This window comes from Microcaecilia unicolor, chromosome 3 (assembly GCF_901765095.1).
Source record: "Microcaecilia unicolor chromosome 3, aMicUni1.1, whole genome shotgun sequence".
In the NCBI taxonomy this organism is placed as follows: domain Eukaryota; kingdom Metazoa; phylum Chordata; class Amphibia; order Gymnophiona; family Siphonopidae; genus Microcaecilia; species Microcaecilia unicolor.
In genome coordinates, this window is record NC_044033.1 from 507,314,950 (window position 1) to 507,337,277 (window position 22,328).

Here is a 22,328-nt window from a genome sequence, read left to right on the forward strand (position 1 = left end):
TCTAGATCCTTTTCCTGAGAGGTGACTCCTAATATGGAACCTTGCATTACTTAACTATGCTTTGAGTTCGTCTTTCCCACATGCATCACTTTGCACTTGCTCACATTAAAAGTTATCTGCCATTTGGATGCTCAGTCTCCATCCAAGTCTCATAAGGTCCTCTTACAACTTAACTTTTACCAGTGCAAATTGCAGGATAGCCTTTTATATATATTATGATCAACATTTTCAGAAGTATGCCCGTAATGGAATTCCAGATGGTGTTTGAATAATCATCAAGTATAAGAATCACGGTTAATGCTTAAACCAAAAACAGCTTTAGAGAAACACTATAGAAAAATTTACAAAAGGTAGTATGTAGCTCACCAGGATTCATGCTCAAGGTATGTAGAAGGTAAAAAAAAAAAAAAAAAGGGGGGGGGGGGGGGAGAGTAAATACTGCAACAGTAATAGCACTGATATATGAAAAAAAAAAAAAATTAACTGTCATAGGCCAAAAGTTGGTTCGTGCACCATTAGCTGGTTAAGAAGAAAAACCAACAAATTCCAGCTGTGAAGGGAAACAGTCTCAATCCCTTGCCATTAACTTTCCCCTATTTATGCTTTTTTTTTTCTTGCTTGTATTTAATCTTTATTAAATGGTTTGTCTCTAAACTTGGCTACTGCTGTGTTATTCATGGTGTTAAGGTAAATATTAAAAGAATAAATATAAGAAACCAGTATCACTGAAGGTGATAGGAATGTTTTATTTAAAGCAGATTAATCAATTTAATTCTACCATATAAAAACTGAACACTTTAACAAAGATCAATATAAGATGAAATGAGGTTCATGAAATTTATAATTACAGAAGTTGCAAATACACAGTCACATAGAAAATGACAACAGATAAAGACCTGCACAATCCATTCAGTCTGCCCACGCTACCCTGTGCGGATTATAGTCATTCATGCTTCAACACTGGTTGGCAATTTATCATCATGGCAACCACCTATAGATGGATAAACATGATAGTGTTCACTAACTGATTAATAAAACAAATCAAAGGAAAGCCTTACTATTACTAAGCTAGTATCCATCTTCACTCCAGAGCAAATGGATCACTAAGAAAACACATCACAACCTTGGTGGAAGAACAATATGCAATAGCAACAAACAGGACACAAAGCATGAGGAAAATAGGCATAACAGAAGTTATCATAAGGGATCTTAAGGACATAAAAGAGAGGTCTTAAATGCAAAATAGGCCAATGATTCCCAAAACTGTCCTGGGGAAACTCCAGCCAATCAGGTTTTCAGGACATCCACAATGAATATGCATGAGATAGAGTTGCACACCAAGGAAGCAGTATATGCAAATCAATCTCATGAATATTTATTGCTCAAACTACTTATAATATTCCCTTATTAATCTTTATTTTAAGCATATCACATAAAACATTTAATAAGCGAAAGCTTTGAAAATGCCCCCCTAGTTATCTTTGCTCACTCATACTATCATTCACACTCGTACAAAATCACACTAACAGCTTTAATACCATACATACTGAAACAAGGAAACTTGGCAATTAAGATTCTATGTGTAGGAAGTAGCAAGAGGACTGGTTAGCATTTGGGTTTATGTAAACAGTTTAATTCCTAATAACCTATTTTAACTGAGTCTCAACCGATCACTGATTCCTAGTTGAATGATCATGGGCACTCTCTGGCACACAGTTTGTGTATAGCCTCAGCTTGTTATTTATTTTTTTTTTTTTGTTACATTTGTACCCCGCGCTTTCCCACTCATGGCAGGCTCAATGCGGCGGGCAATGGAGGGTTAAGTGACTTGCCCAGAGTCACAAGGAGCTGCCTGTGTCGGGAATCGAACTCAGTTCCTCAGGACCAAAGTCCACCACCCTAACCACTAGGCCACTCCTACTTACTATCTTGTCTAACAGCGAGGACGCCTGCTTTAATCTGTTAGGCTGACCACAGTTAACATTCAATCACGGCAGATAAAGACCAGCATGACCCATCCAGTCTGCCCAGAGAGTGGCTAGGGTTGTACCTGCTGCTCTGTGCAGGTTACCCCCTTCCCTTTTGTTTTAGGGATGTAACTCTGCTGGGAAGGTTACTCCCCCCTCTATGCCATTTTTTTTGAAGAGTGAAAGTTAAGTTTTGCTTTGAGTGGAAATGCTCTATGCTTTTGTTATTCCATCCTCTTGCAACATAGAGATCCATTGTGTTTATCCCACTGCTGTGGTGCATCTTTAGATAACTGTAAGAGTTTTCCCAGAAATTGAACCCTTAGCCTTGCAAGCTAAGGACTGGCGACTTACTGCTGAGTCACAGGGTCTTGCTTTGACACATAGGACCCTGTTTACTAAAGTGCACTAAAAGAGCGTGACTTTAGAATGTGGTGCATCCTGCAGGATTTATCAACCTGTAGTACATATGCCATACCATCAATAGTCCTATATTCCGCATATTTCTTGAAAATTCTAAGCGGATTACAAAAGAGAAAAATTTCAACAATAGAGGGAATTACAAAATACAGTTAACACTCTACCAGTAATTAAACTGATCAGTTTAATTTCGGATACAAATATGCCTTAAGAAATTTCTGAAAAAGAGAATAAGAAGGTAATCCCTTTAATCTGCCTCGGAAGACGGTTCCAAAGCTTAACACCTTCAAAGGGAAAAGACAATTCATCCTGCCTCTTATTTCTAATACCTTTCAATTACGGGAAATTAAGCTTCATTTTATGGATCTCACACATAGTAGACTGATTATTAGGAAGCTTTAAAATCCTAGGTCCTGATGTTCAAAAGTAAATGCGGGTGCTATAGGCCATTAGCACCATACTCTGTCACCTCCATATTTTAATTATGTATTTCTCTTTTTCCGGAATTTGGTGATCACCATTACGGAACAATTGTAAGCCACATTGAGCCTGCAAATAGGTGGGAAAATGTGGGATACAAATGCTACAAATAAATAAATATGAAAATAACTTCCCATTCTCTCTAACCTAAGTAATGAAGTTACAGAAATACCAGACTCATTTCACAAATCCGTTTTTCCTTCAACTGTTACAATTCACTCTCCTTAATTGATCCTATTCAATGCAAACCCATATCAATTAAATGCAACATGCTTGCTGGTATGCATGTCCATTAGGTATTCCTGTAATCAACAAATCCTTCAGTTTTCGAGCATTACTCTTGGAATCCTAATTTCACTTAGTCAACCATTAATTCTTTATGGCTCCTGGTCTTGGTCTCAGATATTTAGTCTGGTGTCAAACCCACTCTGAGAGCGAAGCAATTGCTTAGGAACATAGCTTGACAACATCCAAATATCAATTTTGCTGCAGTATTCTTTAAAAACTGTAGTTGACCAACAATTTTTAAATGCAACATACAAAGCAATGCAGTAATCTAATTGGGATAGAATAATCGCCTGTACCAACACAGAAAATGATCTAATTGTTCTAATTGACACAGTTTAAAAATGTTCTTACTCAGTTTGATTGGTAACTGAGGTTACCTGTATCCTGCTCTTGTCAATAGTTTATCAGGACGATATTAAGAGCAGGACACAGGTAACCTCAGTTACCAATCAAACTGAGTAAGAACATTTTTAAACTGTGTCAATTAGAACAATTAGATCATTTTCTGTGTTGGTACAGGCGATTATTCTATCCCAATTAGATTATTGCATTGCTTTATGTGTTGGTTTGCATTTAAAAATTTATTCTATCCTATTAACACACAAAAAAAAAAACCTGTCCTTTCACTTGCAGAGGGTCTGACCTCTATAAGTTCCCTATCTGTCTCTACCCTATTGCCAATATTGCACTGTGATTTTATATTTTTATGCAGGTATTGTCTTTAAGGGATTTTAGAGAATTGTGTTTTGAATATCTGTGCTAGTGATTTCATCTTTTTATGCTGGAATTGTCTTAAAGGTATTTTCATTGGAACTGTGTCTTAACCTGTGCCAAGTGTTTTAAACCTGTGACAATCTGGTTACATTGAATCTGGTGTCTGTTTTCTTTTTTTTCTTTTTTTATATATATGACAAACATTCCAAGGAATTACACTTGTTTGGAATGTGTTATTATATCAAATTAACAACAATGATAAAGAAAATAGTTTTTCAAATTCACGTATTTCAACACTCAAGTCCACATTATATCAGGACCATCCTTAACATAGGAGGATTACTAAGAATTAATATTTTAAGGAAATATTAGCATTTAGGAGATATTCAAGACAGGTATACTACTTGTGGCTCCATCAATTCTTTTAGATGTTAAAAAAGATAACTGTGATAGATCAATGAAAACATATTTATATGAATTAAAGGAAACTATACATTTACAGGGAAAACGAAGATAGAATGAGGCGCCTAGTCGCAAAACCTCTGGTTTTAATATCAAAAATTGTCTGCGTTTCTTTTGCGTTTCCTTCGAAACATCTAGGAATAGTTGTATTTTTAATCCCAGGAAAAGTTTTTCCAATGGTTAAATAACCATTGTTTGTCTGGGATTAAAGCCAATGTGGCTACCAAGGTTGCCGCAGTGGCCTGTTCAGTATCAGAAGTTTCCAAGAGGTTTGTAACATCCAAAGGTTCTTGTTGTTGCTGTGGTGTTTCTTGTAACTTTGGGGGAACATAATAAGCCTGAGTAATAGGTGGTTTCCAAAACATCTTTAAAATAACTTTTTAGCATCTCTAAAGGATTTATCATTTTTAGTCTTGGAAAGTTTATAAATCTCAGGTTACACCTTCTCATATGATTCTCAAAAATCTCCATTTTGTTCCTGATATTAGATATATCCTTTGGCATGAGCATTTGAATATTATCCACTTTTGTAGCTTTTTCTTCTATTTTAACAGTCTTTTCAGAAAGGGATTTAATTTTTTTCCACTAATTTTTCAATGGTATTCGTTTTTTTAAACCACATATTTGTTTGCTGTAACCAGGCTACCTTGGATGGTTTTCACCAAAAATACTGACGGTATATTCAATAATTGTGTTTTCTCTCCATTACCTTTTTCATCTTGTCCCACACCAAACATCAACGGACCGCTTAATTCAGGGGAAAGTAGCTGCTCCCCTGACTCCGGGATTGTGTTACGTGGGCCTCACTCGAAATCTGTTCAGTTCCGCTTCTCGGCGTCTGATTGATCGCTCCTTCAGAGGGAGAGCTCGTCTGCAATGGCTGCGGGGGCGGAGTTCTCACATCGGGGCTCAGAGTTACTTCCAGTCCAGGAGACGCCGAAGTATCCTCCACTAAGCCGGCGTCTCCTACGGAACCGCTCCCAATCATTCTGGTCTGGAGTCCTCAGAAAACAGTCAATTGGACAAACAGGTAAGGGGGTAGTCAGTGGGGGAGCCCGAGCCATTGCTTTACCCCGTCTTTTCGGCATATTTTATAGAAAAGAAAGATGAGGTCTGCAGCGTTCCTAAATACGTGTGGCCATCTTGGATGTTCCCAAATCAGTATGCTGGTGTCTGTTTTCATTAGAATTGTGTGTTGAATCTACACTGCCAGAGACTTAACTCAATCAATTTTGGATACATAGCATCTGGTGACTCATAGCTCTGGAGGAGGAGCAATTTTGTTTTGAGCTGTGTGGTAGAACCTAAGTTTACCTTGTGAGCTGGAAGCTGCGCTGGGCATTTTCAAACTTGGTTTGATTGGTAACTGAGGTTGCCTGTGTCTTAGTCCCACCCATCCCTAGGTAAACTCCCTTTATATAGGGCAATCAAGGGACAAGCATCTTCATTACACTTAATTGGTCAATCCTAATTCTTGTTTTTTCCTCTCATAGTTCACTTTTTCACACTTGTGAATCACATCATTATGACCTTCATTCAGTGCAATATATGTTCTGCTTTAATCCTAAGGCAAACTATCTGAAACCTTAGAGCTTGTCCTATCTGTCTCCAAATATCAGCCTTGAAAGAAGAGATCAACAAACTCAAGAAGGAATTAACTACAATTAAAGAAGCGTCCAGGATTACTCATTTCCCAACTAATTTACCACCACCACTGCCTCAGAGAATGAAACATCTGAGGAATAGATGGGTCACAGTAGGCTCTGGTAGAGACTAAGATCTGTGACACAGAAACACTCACCCTTCCAAGCTTTGCCCCTGTCAAATTCTTTTGCAGCGTTACATCATTATGATGGCGAAAAAAGAAGTACTGTGATAGAATCAGAAGCAATGAAAGAAAGTAGCACAACCCCAGAAAAATCCCCCAACTAATGACAGAATTGTGAAAAGCAGAAAATTATTACTGCTCGGAGACTCCAATATCAGAGGCATTAACTTAGGAACACAGTTCAGGGGTTCCAACGTAGTGAAATGTCTTCCAGGATCTTCAGCTACAAGATGTACAGACCAAATACTGAAAGTGATCAGAGAAGAGAGCGAGGCTTCAAACGCTGATGTTGTAATTCACCTGGGGACAAATGACCTGGCCAACAATAGCAAGCTTACAGCACAGCGAGCGTTCCAGAAGCTTGGGGAGGGACTGAAATCTTTTGGTTCGGACTGTGGCTTTTTCTGAAGTAATTCCTACATTGGGGAGGGGAGAGGAAAGACCACGCAAAACAGAGGAATTCAATAAGTAGCCTGAGTCTTGGTGTAAAGAAGAAAGTTTTAGATACATAGGAGAATGGGGTAATACGTGGAAAAATAACATGCTGTACTGTAATGATGGGCTACATCTTTAGGTGATGGGAAAAAGGATCCTTGGGGAGAAATTCAGACAGTATGTTTCTAGACATTTAAACTAGAGAGTGGGGGTGACAAAAGGAAACAGGGGATTTCGGAAAGTCACCCCCAGAATAAACATGATGGCAGAGGGAAAGGTCATGTAAATATAAAAACCCAGGTATGGAAGAGAGTGGGATGTTTGACCACGCAAATACAAGACCTGGAAAGATGGATCTTAAAAATGCTTGTTTATTGATGAAAATAGACTCAGTATGGAAGAGAGTGGGATGTCAAACATCCCACTCTCTTCCATACCAAACAAATATTTTTAAGGAGTCTTTTTTCATCAATAAACAAGTATTTTTAAGATCCATCTTTCCAGGTCTTGTATTTCCGTGGTCAAACATCCCACTCTCTTCCATACCTGTGTTTTCCCGTGGGACGTTCGAGTTCTCCGCTGAACAGCGGATTCTTTGAATATAAAAACCCACCCAAATTCACCAAGCACATGGAAAGCTATGTGCACAAATGCTCGTAGTCTAAGTAAAAAGGTTCAAGACTTGCAAGCCCTGATGTTTGAAGAAAACATGGATATTGTTGCTATTATGGAGATGTGGTTCAACGATTCTCATGAATGGGATGTGACCGTACCGGGCTATAATCTTTTTAGGAAGGATAGAGAGGGCTGAAGAGGTAGAGGAGTGGCTCTGTATGCGAGAGACAATATCAAAGCGGCTGAAATGCAGGGAACCTGGGGAAAAGAAGAAGCTTTATGGATCATCCTGGAAAGAGAAGACGGAACCTGTTACCACATGGGGGTTATCTACAGACCTCCTGCACAAACGGAGAAGTTAGACAAGGATCTGATAGAAGATATTCAAAAGATTGGTATAAAAGGGAAGGTGCTACTGTTGGGAGATTTCAATTCATCTGATGTGAATTGGAACGTCCCGTCTGCGGAATCGGAAAGAAGCAGGAAGATATTGGATGCCTGTCAAAGTGCCTTGCTTCGACAAATGGTGATGGAACCCATGAGGGAAGGGTCAATGCTGGATCTAGTGCTCACTACTGGAGGTAGTGTTTCCGATATCCGTGTGGGTGCCCACCTATATAATAGTGATTATCACACCGTATGGTTTGATATACGGGCGAAGGCGGAGTGTGGACGCACAAAACTCAAAGTACTGGATTTCAGACACACTGATTTTGATAAAATGGGGGAATACCTGAAGGAGCTGTTGGCGTGGGAAGGCGTAGGAGAAGCGGAAAAACAGTGGTCCAAGCTAAAGGCTGCTATAAATAAGGCAACTAATCTTTTTGTGAGGAAAGTAAACAAAAACAAGAGAAGCAAGAAGCCTATATGGTCCTCCAAACAAGTAGCTAAAAAAATAAGAGCAAAAGAGGCTTTGTTCAAGAAATACAAAAGAACGCAACGAGAGGATCACGGAAAAGATTATCGGATTAAACTCAAAGAAGCGAAATACTGCTAGCGAAAGCGCGAGTGGAAGAAAAAATGGCTAAAGATGTAAAGAGAGGTGACAACGCCTTTTTCAGATATATTGGAGAAAGGAGAAGAGATAGGAACGGAATTGGGAGACTGAAAGATAATGAGAATGGCTATGTGGAGAGTGATAAAGATAAAGCGAACGTGCTAAACAATTATTTCTCTTCGGTGTTCACAGAGAAAAATCCTGGAAAAGGACCGCGGTTGGTTGCCGAGGGAACATCTGGGAATGGAGTGGATACTGTGCCGTTTACAGAAGAAAGGGTTTATAAACAGCTGGAGAATCTGAAGGTGGACAAAGCTATGGGGCCGGATGGGATACATCCCATGATACTGAAGGAGCTCAGAAAGGTCCTGGTGGGACCTCTTATTTAATAGATCTTAAGATGGGATAGGTTCCACGAGATTGGAGACAAGCGGATGTGGTCCCTCTTCACAAAGTGGAGACAGGGAAGAAGTGGGAAACTACAGACTGGTAAGTCTCATATCGGTGGTAGGAAAAGTAATGGAGTCGCTGCTGAAAGAAAGGATAGTTAACTTTCTAGAAGCCAACGGGTTACAGGACCAGAGGCAACATGGCTTTACCAAAGGAAAATCCTGCCAAACAAATCATATTGACTTTGTGACCAAAGAACTGGATGAGGGACGTGCGCTAGATGTAATCTATTTGGACTTCAGGAAAGCCTTTGATACAGTCCCCCACAGAAGACTCGTGAATAAGCTGAAAGGGTTCAACTTAGGACCGAAAGTGGTGAACTGGGTAAGAAACTGGTTGACCGACAGGTGGCAGAGGGTGGTGGTAAATGGAATCCACTCGGAGAAAAGGAAGGTGAGCAGTGGAGTTCCTCAGGGGTCGGTGCTGGGGCCTATTCTGTTTAACATATTTGTGGGAGATATTGCTGAAGGGTTGGAGGGAAAGGTATGCCTTTTTGCGGATGACACCAAAACAGCCAATAAAGTGGATACCCTGGAAGAAGTAGAAACGCTGAGAAGGGATCTCCGAACGTTAGAAGAATGGTCGAGGGTCTTGCAGTTAAAATTTAATGTGAAAATCTCTGGGGTATATACTCGCGTCCGGTTTTGCTTATATTTGTCAATTCTTACTTATGAAAACCACAAACTATTAACATTAAGTGCTGTGATAATACTTTGTGTCGTATTTTTCCCTTTTTATAATATGCAAAAGTGCTCAGTGATAGGGCTTGTCCTACAGGACTAGCTCACAGTATACACTGCTTTAAATTGCCCAGTGTAACATCATGGCACTCCAACCTCCCTCTCCTAGTGTGCTATTATATAAAATCAGTAATTCCAGCCAAAACTGAAAACTAAAGTGAATGTGAACCAGTGAGGCCCGCTGGGGATTGTCAGAGCTTGCATCCCTCTACATAAGAACACGAGTTGCTGTACTGGGACAAACCGAAGGTCCATCATGCCCAGTATCCTGTTTCCAGCAGTGGCCAATCCAGGTCACAAGTACCTTGCAGGATCCCAGAACAGTAAAGCAGATTTTATGCTGCTTATTCTAGAAATAAGAAGTGGATTTTCCCAAATCGACATAATGGCTTATGGACTTTTCTTTTAGGAAATTATCCAAATCTTTTTAAACCCTGCAGGTGTCCCAGTTTCAAAGTGTATTAAAAGTGGCTGCAAAATGCAGACCTGTTCTTGTCAAAAATTCAGTGACAGCAGTCAGAGACACAGTTTAATTTTAAAAGATTGCGCGCGCAAGAGAGAGAAAATAGCATTGGGGTGTTTCCTGATTACGTGCACACAGTTTGGGTAAGCATAAAAAGCAGATAATGGGTTTTTTTTTTCACATGATCTCATTTCTCAGAGGATATGGACCTATAGCTGCGCAGACTTGGGAATCTAAACATGCCAGACTTGCTGGTAAGTCCTTGTTAAAATGGCTCTCCCAGATGTCAGCCTTTGCTCACAGTTTTTGGGAAAAGATTTTACCAGTTTCATCCTGAGACTGGAGAGTAATAATGTCCTGTGGGTTTAAGCCGTTAGCTTAGCAAGGTTTAAAAAGATTTGGATAATTTCCTAAAAGAAAAGTCCATAAGCCATTATGTCGATTTGGGAAAATCCACTTCTTATTTCTAGAATAAGCAGCATAAAATCTGCTTTACTGTTCTGGGATCCTGCAAGGTACTTGTGACCTGGATTGGCCACGGCTGGAAACAGGATACTGGGCATGATGGACCTTCGGTTTGTCCCAGTACAGCAACTCATGTTCTTATGTAAAGGGATGCAAGCTCTGACAATCCCCAGCGGGCCTCACTGGTTCACATTCACTTTAGTTTTCGGTTTTGGCCGAAACTAGGAATGAGCTTCAGTTTCTACTAACCTCTAGCATTAACCCCAAGCCCCTCTGAGGCATCGTGTCAACACGGCTCCAGCAGGTAGTGCATGGTCTCAAGTACTGGCTGAACTGCCTTCAGCCTAGACACTGACTCCGTCCAAAGTGCAGCTTTGCATCGAGAAAAGAAGCACACCATACAATTCTCAATGGCTGTCACTGATGAAAGCAGGAGCGTTAGAGTAGGAGTGGCCACAGACTCCAGCTTGAGCTGTATCAGAAGCTAAGTTTCAGCTCTTTGAACACTATTGTGCCCCTTTCAATACCATGAAGAATAAGCAGTCCTCAGGCTGAGGGCGCTTGGAGGACATCAGTGATCTCAGTGCCTCAAAGCCATGCTCCAAAGGCTTGATAATCAAAGACGCACAGCGAAGGTGACAAATAAACACTCAACAGCATTATACGTATCGATAAAAGTCTTTATTATGGATATGACTCGGCATAGGCCATGTTCAGCCTGTATCAGGACTGTCTAGAAGACTGTAGCTTAAAATAGTGTAATGCTCTGACAGAAATACAGCAGTTGTTAGGAATTTCAACTGCTGACAGCAAGCAGAAGCAATTTCTGTGAACACTGACACAATAACCTCCAGTTGCATTGGTGGCGCTAGAGATTGTGTCAGTGTGCACTTAAGTTACTTCTGCTTGCTGTCAGCAGTTGAAATCCCCAACAACTGCTGTATCTCTGTCAGAGTAGTACACTTTTTCATACAAATGTTTGATATCCATGCACCTTGGCCTCTGCCTAACATCTAGCATCCTTGTCCCATGGTGCTCAAGAGGATGAGGACCAATCCTTCACTGGATGGGGATGATGATGGCCAATCCAAATAGCCTCTACTGACACTCAAAGTCGAGGGTGATCAAGACTCACTCAATGTCAATATGTCCCCAGTGTCCAACGCCATGGAGCCAAGGAGACCAATGCCAAAGTCAATGGACCAGCCTAACTGGTGCCAAAAATTGGTCTGCACCGCTTTTCACAGCCACTAACGCTTCTCTTTGACAACTGTGAAAACAGAATGCACAAAAATTATGGTCAAGCCCCAGGCAGTGTAGGCACCAAGAATGGTCATCTGCGACAGATATGGTCTTGCCACACAGAAAGCATTTTTTTAAAGTCATAGGAACATTATGGAAAAATAGCTGCAGCAAAATCAAACTACTCAATTTTGAAAAATAAACTCAACCAGGCTCTCAAAAGCCTAGATCTGCTTTAGTACAGCCAACAGTGAAAAATAAAGAAAACTTAGAAACTAACCCTCCACCCCACAAAAAACCAAACCTTAATGACAATTAACAGTAAAAAATGAACTCTGTATGACAGCAATAGGAATTGCAGAGCAAAAAGCTCAAGTAATAAACATGTAACAAAATCATAACCTATGGAAAGGGTGCAGGGAAACGTGACCACCTAGCTTCAGGAAAAAATTGTGACTAGCAATGTCCCATAAAACAGCAGCTTATAAGAAGGCACATGAATGAGAAGTTGAACATTCTCAAAAAGTTCTTAAAAAGCTAGCATGTTGTTCCCATGCTGGACTCTGTCAAATTACATCATCCATGTGTGACAAAATATGTATCCTGTATGTCCTACAACAATTAAAAATGCTACTGAACAGACAAGAACAAAATATAAAACCATAAAACATATTGGCATTAATATATTTTGCTGCTATACAAAACCGTCATCTTCAGACATCCCCCAATACTTGGGGCACCAAGTAGTCTAGGGCTGAACAAACAATAGCCCTTGTCCAAGGTTATCTGCATGCCTCCAAACCAAGTCAGATTAATCGCTGAATAGTTACTCAGGGTCACAGCCACTATCCTTCTCAGATGCAAGGCAGGGTACAAGTCTTTAGAACAGAGCGATCAGGTGACATTATAAGCTAACACCACAGGTTTGGTAAGTTAAGGTCTGTAATACACTGGTTATAATTGTAGCAGGGGGATTTACCCCCCTACATTTCCCCAGAGGACTAGCAGCATCAGTTTTTCAAAATATGCTTGGATCCACAAAAGCAGCTTCACATATCAATTTGAGGGCTCCAGAGAATTTTCCCCCTTCATCTGCTGTTACCGCATTGAAGGAAACATCCCATAAACCTTCCTTTCCTATTCTCAACAGTCAATGCAAGATAAGGCTTGCATTGACTGTTTAAAATAATCTCCAACAGCCTAATGACCAATTACATATTAAATTACTAGCTTTGTTCTTTCACCAAAGGATCTCAATAATCTCTTAAACCTCGATGTTTAAGATTTAAATTTACGTCTTTTGTATACGTAGAGGAATATTTTCTGTTATCTCTTGCATTATACATGAAAAGACTCACATCTGTTTTGTATTTGACATTGCTCACAAATCACAAACTTGATCCTTTGTATGAAACAGGATAGTGATTACTGTAATCAGAACCTTGGCATTTGAAATTTCAATCTGCCAAATATATATTTTTCATTCTATTATGCTTACTGACTAAGGTCTTAACTTCAACTGATATGTATGGAAAGCTTGGCTCCAGAAGCAACCTGAAGGTTTCATATATTATGCACATTTTGAAGCATTCAATTAATGCTGCTCATGTAATTCATTACTTAGTTGATGACAATTTCTGAGAAGTAATGTTTATGAAGAACTTAAGAGTTAAATATTATATGCACAGGCAATTATGTAACAGGAATTTACAAAATTGGCAGAAACTTCAGTCAATAAAAGCAGGATTTTATTGGGATAAGATATTCTGCCATATGCTACTTTCTTCTGTCATTAAAAAGACATTCTTAATCATATTCTACCACTTTTTACATAAAAAGAAAGGGGCAACACAGATCTGAAGTGCCACTATAGGGCTGTAAACCATGAGAACTGTTTTGGGATGGGATTACTTAGATAACATCGTGATTCAAGCAGAAGAGACAGAACGTATAAAGACAGAACAATTGAGGGGAGAAAAAGTAATCTCAAATGCATTCTTATTGGGTGTATTCAACGGTTCATCTACACCAGCATTTTTCAATGTGCCGCAGCTGCTCCCCAGTTGTGCTGTAGATTCTGAGAATTTCATAGGCTTTCCACTATCTGCCTATCTTCCTTCTCCTACCACTTGGATCTCTCTCCTCTCTGCCGCAATTCTACAAACTTTGCAGTTGCCAGCAGGTATTTTAACAGGCCTTCCTCTGGCCAGCCCCAGGGTCCTTCCTTCTGACGTCGCTTCCTTTTGCCACGTGGGAAGTATGCAACAGAGGGAAAGCCTTGGGATAAGGCCTGTTCTAATAGCTGCTGGCAACTACAATGTTTGAACTGAACTGGAGCAGAGAGGATAGACATGCTGCATTGAGCCTGCAATGAGTGGGAAAGCGCGGGGTATAAATGTAACAAAAATAAAAAAAATAAATAAAAGGAAGGGAAGACAGGAGACAAGATAAATTTGAGGGGGAAGAGACATTGAGGAAAGCTGGAGTGCCTCAGGGATCGGTGCTGGGGCCGATTCTGTGCAATATAGTTGTGAGTGACATTGCTGAAGGGTTAGAAGGTAAAGTTTGCCTTTTTTGCAGATGATACCAAGATTTGTAACAGAGTGGACACCCGGGAGAGTGTGGAAAACATGAAAAAGGATCTGCAGAAGCTAGAAGAATGGTCTAAGGTTTGGCAATTAAAATTCAATGCAAAGAAATGCAAAGTGATGCACTTAGGGAGTAGAAATCCATGGGAGATGTATGTGTTAGGCAGGGAGAGTCTGCTAGTTACAGGCAGGGAGAGGGATCTTGGGGTGATAGCATCTGAAGATCTGAAGGCGACAAAACAGTGTGACAAGGCGGTGGCTGTAGCCAGAAGGTTACTAGGCTGTATAGAGAGAGGTATGACCAGCAGAAGAAAGGTGTTGTTGATGCCCCTGTACAAGTCATTGGTGAGGCCCCACCTGGAGTATATTGTGTTCTGTTTTGGAGGTCGTACCTTGCTAAGGATGTAAAAAGAATTGAAGCGGTGCAAAGAAAAGCTACAAAAATGGTATGGGATTTGCGTTACAAGATGTATGAGGAGAGACTTGCTGATCTGAACATGTATACCCTGGAGGAAAGGAGAAACCGGGGTGACATGATACAGACATTCAAATATTTGAAAGGTATTAATCCGCAAACGAACCTTTTCTGGAGACGGGAAGGCGGTAGAACTAGAGGACATGAAATGAGGTTGAAGGGGGGCAGACTCAGGAAAAATGTCAACAAGTATTTTTTCACTGAGAGAGTAGTTGATACTAGAAATGCCCTGAAGACCTCTCTCTTCAACAAGGCATACCACAATGATCAATACCTAAACCTGTAACACATCATCACTCCACCTTATATTCTGTATGCTCTCGTACTATATCTGCCTGCTTAACTCAATTATGTCATCCATGCTCTCTATGTAAACCAATTGTATCTTTTACTCTGGAATGGCGTAGGCCATGACGGAACATTGTAAGCCACATTGAGCCTGCAAATAGGTGGGAAAATGTGGGATACAAATGCAACAAATAAATAAATAAAACAGTAACTTATACGGTCTGTGCCAGAGCCGGTGGTGGGAGGCGGGGATAGTGCTGGACAGACTTATACGGTCTGTGCCAGAGCCGGTGGTGGGAGAAGGGGCTGGTGGTTGGGAGGCGGGGATAGTGCTGGGCAGACTTACACGGTCTGTGCCCTGAAAAGGACAGGTACAAATCAAGGTAAGGTATACACAAAAAGTAGCAGACTGGATGGACCATGCAGGTCTTTTTCTGCCATCATCTACTATGTTATGTTACTATGTAACGGAGTTCAAAAATGCGTGGGATAAACAAAGGAATCCTGTTCAGAAGAAATGGATCCTCAGAAGCTTAGCAGAGATTGGGTGGCAGCACTGGTAGTTGGCAGGCAGGCTAGTGCTGGGCAGACTTCTACGGTCTGTGCCCTGAAAATAGTAGATACAAATCAAGGTCAGGTATATATATATATATATAAAAAAGCACATACGAGTTTATCTTGTTGGGCAGACTGGATGGACCGTACAGGTCTTTTTCTGCTGTCACCTACTATGTTACTGAACGTGAAAGATCAGTAACAAACAGGTGGTAAGAAAAAAAAATAGCAAATGGAAATGACGAGAGGGGGAGCCATTTTGGATCTGGTGCTTGGTGGTGTGCAGGGCACAGTGCGACAGTTAGCAGCGTTGGGTCCCATGGGAAACTGTGATAATAACATGATCAAGTTTGAGCTACTATCTGGGATGAACCCGCAAAGAAAACCTACTGTAGCTACATTTAATTTTCAAAAGGGCAACTAAAATAAAATGAGGAAAATGGTTAAAAAGAAATTAAAAAGGATCAGCTGCTAAGGTTAGAACACTAAATCAGGCGTGGACATTATTCAAAAATACCATCTTGGAAGCCCAGTCCAGATGCATTCCACGTATTTCCAAAGGTGGAAAGAAAACAGCCAGTGTGGTTAAAAGGTGAAGTAAAAGCGGCTATTAAAGCCAAAAGATTGTCCTTCAAATAATGGAAAAATAATCCAAATGAAGAAAATAAGAAGCAACATAAGCACTGGCAAGTCAGATGCAAAGCATTAATAAAGAAGGCTAAAAGAGAATATGAAGAGAAACTTGCCGCGTAGGCTAAAACTCACAGTAACAATTTTTTCAGGTACATCAGAAGAAGAAAGCCTGCGAGGGAATCCCTAGGACTGTTAGATCACGAAAGAGCAAAAGAGGCGCTAGGGGGGGACAAGGTCATAGCAGAGAAACTGAATTAATTCCTCGCTTTGGTCTTTACGGAAGAAGATGTAAGAAATTTGCCTGTACTGGAAATGGTTTTTCAAGGGTGATGATGTGGAGGAACTGAAAGAAATCTTGGTGAATCTGGAAGATGTACTCAGCCAAATTGACAAATTAAAGAGCAGAAAATCACCTGGACTGGATGGCATACATCCAAGGGTACTAGAAGAACTCAAGCATGAAATTGCTGATCTGCTGTTAGTATTATGTAACCTGTCGTTAAAATTGTCCATAGTATCTGAAGATTGAGGGTGGCCAATGTGACGCAGATTTTTTTTTAAAGGATTCCAGGGGTGATCCGGGAAACTAGACTGGTAAGCCTGATGTTGGTGCCGGGCAAAATGGGACAGGGTCAGAATGGTTTCAGCAGAGGGAAGTCTTGCCTTACCAATTTGCTTCATTTCTTTAAAGGCATGAATAAAAATGTGGATAAAGGTGAGCCAGTTGATGTAGTGATCTAGATTTTCAGAACGCTTTTGATAAAGTTCCTCATGAGAGACTCCTGAGAAAATTAGAGTCATGGGATAGGAGGAAAGGTTCTGGTGTGGACTGGGAATTGATTGTTGGACAGAAAACAGAAGGTAGGGCTAAATGGTCATTTCTCTCAATGGAAGAGGGTGAACAGTGGAGTGCAGCAGGGATCTGTACTGGGACTGGTACTATTTAACACTTACAAATGATGTGGAAATCAGGACAAGTGAGGTGATTACATTCGCAGATGATACAAAAACTATTCAAGGTTGTTAAAACATGTGAGGACTGTGAAATATTACAGGAAGACCTTAGGAAATTGGAAGACTGGGCACCCAAATGACAGATGAAATTAAATGTGGACAAATGCAAGGCGATGCACATTGGAAAGAATAATCTGAATCATAGTTACCAGATGCTAGGGTCCACCTTGGGGGTCAGCAACTAAGAAAAAGATCTAGGTGTCACACTGTAGATAATATGCTGAACTCTTCTGCTCAATGTGCGGCAGTGGCCAAAAAAGCAAACAGAACACTAAGAATTATTAGGAAAGGCATGGTGAATAAGACCGAAAATACTATAATGCTTTTGTAACGCTCCATGGTGCATCCGCACTTTGAGTATTGCAATCAGTTCTGGTTGCTATATCTCAAAAAATATACAGCGGAATTAGAAAAGGTTCAAAAACGACCAGAATGATAATGGGGATGGAACTCCTATGAGGAAAGGTTAAAGAGGTTATGGCTCTTCAACTTGGAAAAGAAATGGATGAGGGGAGATATGATTGAGATCTATAAAATCCTTAGTGGTGTAGAACGAGTAGAAGTGAATCCATTTTTTACTCGTTCCAAAAGTACAAAGACTAGGGGACACTCAAAGTTACATGGAAATACTTATAAAACAAATAGGAGGAAATATTTTTTCATTTTTTCACTCAACGAACAGTTAAGCTCTGGAACTCTTTGCCAGAGGATGTGGTAACAGCAGTTAGTGCACCTGGGTTTAAAAAAGGTTTGGGCAAATTCCTGGAGGAAAAACCCAGAGTTTGCTATTGAGACAGACATGGGGAAGCAACTGCTTGCCTCAGGACTGGTAGCATGGAATGTTGCTACTAATTGGGTTTCTGCTAAGTATTTGTGAACTGGCTTGGTCGCTGTCTGGAAAACAGGATACTGGGCTAACTGGACCTTTGGTCTGACCCAGTATGGCTACTCTTATGTTCTTATGAAAGTAGGCCCTGGAAACAAAGAGCACAGAGGAAAGAAGAACCAAAGACTGGGAACAAGATGATTGGAATAATAAAATCACCACACTACACTGATTTTATTTTCAGTTCAGTGACTGAATTATATCGGTGTTGAGAACTTATCTGTTGGCTGTATTCTGTACTGTACAGGACACGCATTTCTTTCTGTTTCTCTGGTGTTGATTTCATGAGTCCTGTATCTCTGCTTTCATTTTTCGTCTGCATATTTTTTGCAGTTCCCTAATTTGTACCAGGTGAGGCATCTGCAACTGAGGTAATGGATTCTGCTGGCATGTGGTGTCTGCATAGGAATTTGTAACAGTCCATCTTGTTCCCATTTCCCAACAGCAGGTATACTGGTACTCTAATGTATTTCAGAAGCATAATCAAATGAAAAAACTATTTCTGAAGGTCACAGGTACAGGTGAGGATGGAATGGAACGGATTACCAGCAGGGATGGGTGGTTTGGAATGGATCTTAGTGGGATAGGTTAGATTCCAGTGGTATGCCTTGACAATTTTTGTACCTTGTAAGTGTGCTGTGATATGAAAAAGGTTGACAATCACTGCTCTAAATTTTGGATTATGAAATCCCTTCTTCAAGGTCTCTAAACAAAAGGCAAAAATACTAAAATATGCATATTAATGATATCTGGACCAAATATGTGCAGAACAGCATGAACAGCCTCAGAACCAAACTTGTTGAAGGCCTTGAAGCATGGATTTTATAATTAGGCAATAAAAATATATAAAGATCTAAAACAAACCAAAGATGTGGAAAAAAAATCAGGTTCCAAGCCACATTATCTGGCAGGAAGAACGTGAAACGGCAAGGGATAAAAAGCTACAAAAAAATAAGAAAATAAAAATCAGGTTCCAAGCCACACTATCTAGCAGGAAGAACGTGAAACTGCAAGGGATAAAAAGCTACAAAAAATAAAGGAGCCCTTTTACTAAAGCTTAGCACATGCTAATGGATATTAGTGCGCGCTAAATGCTGCACATGCTATTCTAATACCTATGAGCCACATAACAGTGCATGCTAATGTCTGTTACCACGCTAACCTTTAGCAAAAAGTGCCCCCAAACCAGAAACCCTATTGCATGAACCTGAAGGTTTTTAATGATTTTAGCAATGGAGAAGAAAACCTTTTTATTTTTTTTCCCCCAGCTTTAAGATGGAAAACATTGAACAAAATAGAAAATTACAGCAACATTTGGAGACCAGTATCTCTTGCAGAACTATAGTGTACAAAGGTGAACTACTGACCAGGCTTAACGAATCAAATTGTATTTACTTGATTAGGTCTAACTCAACATCTACCTCATGCTTTGTTGTAAGTAATAAGACTACAGCACAAACATACCTCTCTCTTGTTCCTGTGGTTCCTGGGAAAGAATGCTCTGTAGCAATGGATTCCTCCAAACCCCATTCTCTTGGGTTAAGTTAGACAGCAACCTTAACTCAAAACTGCCATGCTCCATCAACTTTTTATGACAAACCTTATAAAGACAGGAAGGAACAGATTCAGAATTCTTAGCACTGCACTGTGGAAACATTTCATGCAGAACTTATAGAAAGCATCCTTCTGGACATACATACACACATCCACAGATTTTAAAAAAATTAAATTAAAAAAAAAAAAATATATATATATATATACACACACACAGTGATACCTCGGTTTTCGGTGATAATCTGTCCGAAAACAATCAATGAAAACCGAAACAGACGAAAACCGAGGCAATTATTTCCATAAGAATCAATGTAAATCCAATTAATTTGCTCTAGACACTCCAAAATAACATACCAAAAACACATTTTATAGAGAATAAATATAGTCCCATGATGGAGCTAAAGGGAAAGGGTTAACTTATTAGCAGGGGAAACACTTAACAGGGAAAATGAGATTTGAGCACATGTGATTTTATCTTGTGTGCGTTGCGTTAGACGCGCGGGATGATGCTCACACGAGAAACAATGCCACAATGAGCAGGAGAACGCGTGGGTCGCCCTTTGTTTTCGGAAAATTAGCAGTGAAAACCGAGGTGGCAATCAATGAAATCCGAGACAAAATTTTCACTGAACAAATCAACAAAAACTGAAACCGACGATAACCGAAGTCAACGAAAACCGAGGTTTCACTGTACACACACACACACACACACTCACTAGTGGAACCATGCCCATTTCCTCAACAATGAAACGGGCCCTAGGAAGGCTGTCATGTAAGCTTTTTTTTCCCTCTCCTCCATGTCCAGCAATTCTTCCCTCCCCCCAATGTCCAGCAATTCTCCTCTTCCCTGCCCCTCCCATCCGTATCCCGCGATTCTCTCCTCTACTGTCCTCCCATCCAATCCATGTCCATCAATTCTCTCCTCTGCCCTGCCCTCCCCTTCCTCCCCTCGATGTCCCACGATTCTCCTTCTCTCTCGATTTGTACCTACTACTACAAATCATTTCTATAGCGCTACCAGTCGTACGCAGCGCTTCTGAACGTTCTCTGCCTGGCTGGCACTGGCTTCCGTTCGTAACATCCCTCCTGACGTCAGCTCGCCTCCAGCATTCCCTTCCCTCTCACTGTTCCGCCCTCTGACGTCATTACGCAAGGGGGGGACAGTGAGGGGGAATGGAACGCTGGAGGCTGGCTGACGTCAGGAGATGTAACGAACCCAGGCAGCCAGACATGGAACGTTGGAGGTGCAAATTGTTTTATATATATATATATATATATATACACACACACACACACCTTTTTTTAAATCTGTGGATGTTTATTTGTGTGTGTGTGTATATATATATATATATATATACACACACACACACACAAAAACATCCACAAATTTAAAAAAAAAAAAAAAATATATATATATATATATATATATATATAGTCCCCCCTCCCCAAGATTCTTATTAGATCCCTGATATGTACTGAAAATCACTTTTTTTTGGTTTGAATAGGGCACTAAGGAGGTAATTTTAAAAAGGATTTTTTATAAAATTACCTCAAGAGTTATGTGCTTAAAAGTATGCACAGACAGAAGAGGACATACATTTTTAAGTCACCTGGCAGTAGGCGTGCTCAGGAGCAGGTTTTGGGAAGGGGCATGGCTTGCAAAAATTTTACAAAACATGCATTTCCACATACTTTACGAATGAACATTCACACCTGCTCCTGAGCCTCCAGAAATGTCCGTGGCTTCATTTTAGCCACTATTTCTGCTGTTGTGCCCTAGCATTTTAACAACACAAACAGGTACCTACTTATCATTATAAAACAGGCTTGAAATAGGCACCTACTCAGCAGCCAGTTATCAAATTACCCTCCATACACAAGTTACTAACCCATTCAGAGAAAGGCCAATGACATGGTACACTTACAAGCATTCTTCTGAAAGATAGTTCATTTTACATAGTCTATTGTAGCCTATTTTCTTCTACAGTAACAAAAATTGCTATCATGAAAATTCATCTTTGCAAGTCCTATAACTACCACAAAATAAGAACACGTTCCAACCCCCCCCCCCCCCCCCCCAAACACCTTGAAAGTCAATTGTCTATGTTGCTTCCATTAGCTTCTCTATAACTCAAAGGACACATCTATTCAGTTTACTGGCATGATTTTCTTTTTCAAGATCAAGGTACAATAAAGATACAGTACGAATTAAGAGCTATTTTGTTTCACAAGGCTACATTCTTTTATAACATTTTTTGAAGGCATTTCATTTGTTATGAAAACACATATTAGTTTTTGTGTATGCATCCATCTAAAGTCACTTCTCCACCCAGCATTTTAATGCATTTGCACAAATTGGTAAACACAAGTAAATGTGAAACCAAAAGGAATGCATTCATGGTGAGAAAAATGCATCTAAACTTGTAAAGCGAAGATACTTACCTGTAGCAGGTATTTTCCAAGGACAGCAGATCTTGTATTCTGATATGTGCAGCAGTGCGATCCATGTTGCCTGGTCCAGAGCTTGTTTATAGAGCTGTTTGAAGCTCTGTATTTTTGGAAAGAGTAAACAAGTGATTCACATCTACCGTTCACTCCCCTCACTATTTTATACACCTCTATCATATCTCCCCCTCAGCCGCCTTTTTCTTCAAGCTGAAGAGACTTAGCTGCTTTAGCCTTTCCTCATAAGAAAGTCGTCCCATCCCTTTTATCATTTTCGTCGCCTTTCTCTGTACCTTTTCTAATGCCACTATATCTGTTTTGAGA

At 40.2% G+C, this 22,328-nt stretch overlaps 1 protein-coding gene across 1 annotated transcript in view; it reads right to left on the bottom strand.

Annotated features, from left to right (window-relative positions):
• ZNF292 (zinc finger protein 292) overlaps positions 1-22,328 on the bottom strand; it is a 325,625-nt gene that overhangs the window by 187,899 nt on the left and 115,398 nt on the right. Inside the window, exon 4 of the mRNA XM_030199115.1 lies at positions 19,470-19,605. Coding sequence (XP_030054975.1) covers positions 19,470-19,587 — 118 coding nt within the window. The 5' untranslated portion in view covers positions 19,588-19,605. The remainder of the gene's footprint in view (positions 1-19,469; positions 19,606-22,328) is intronic.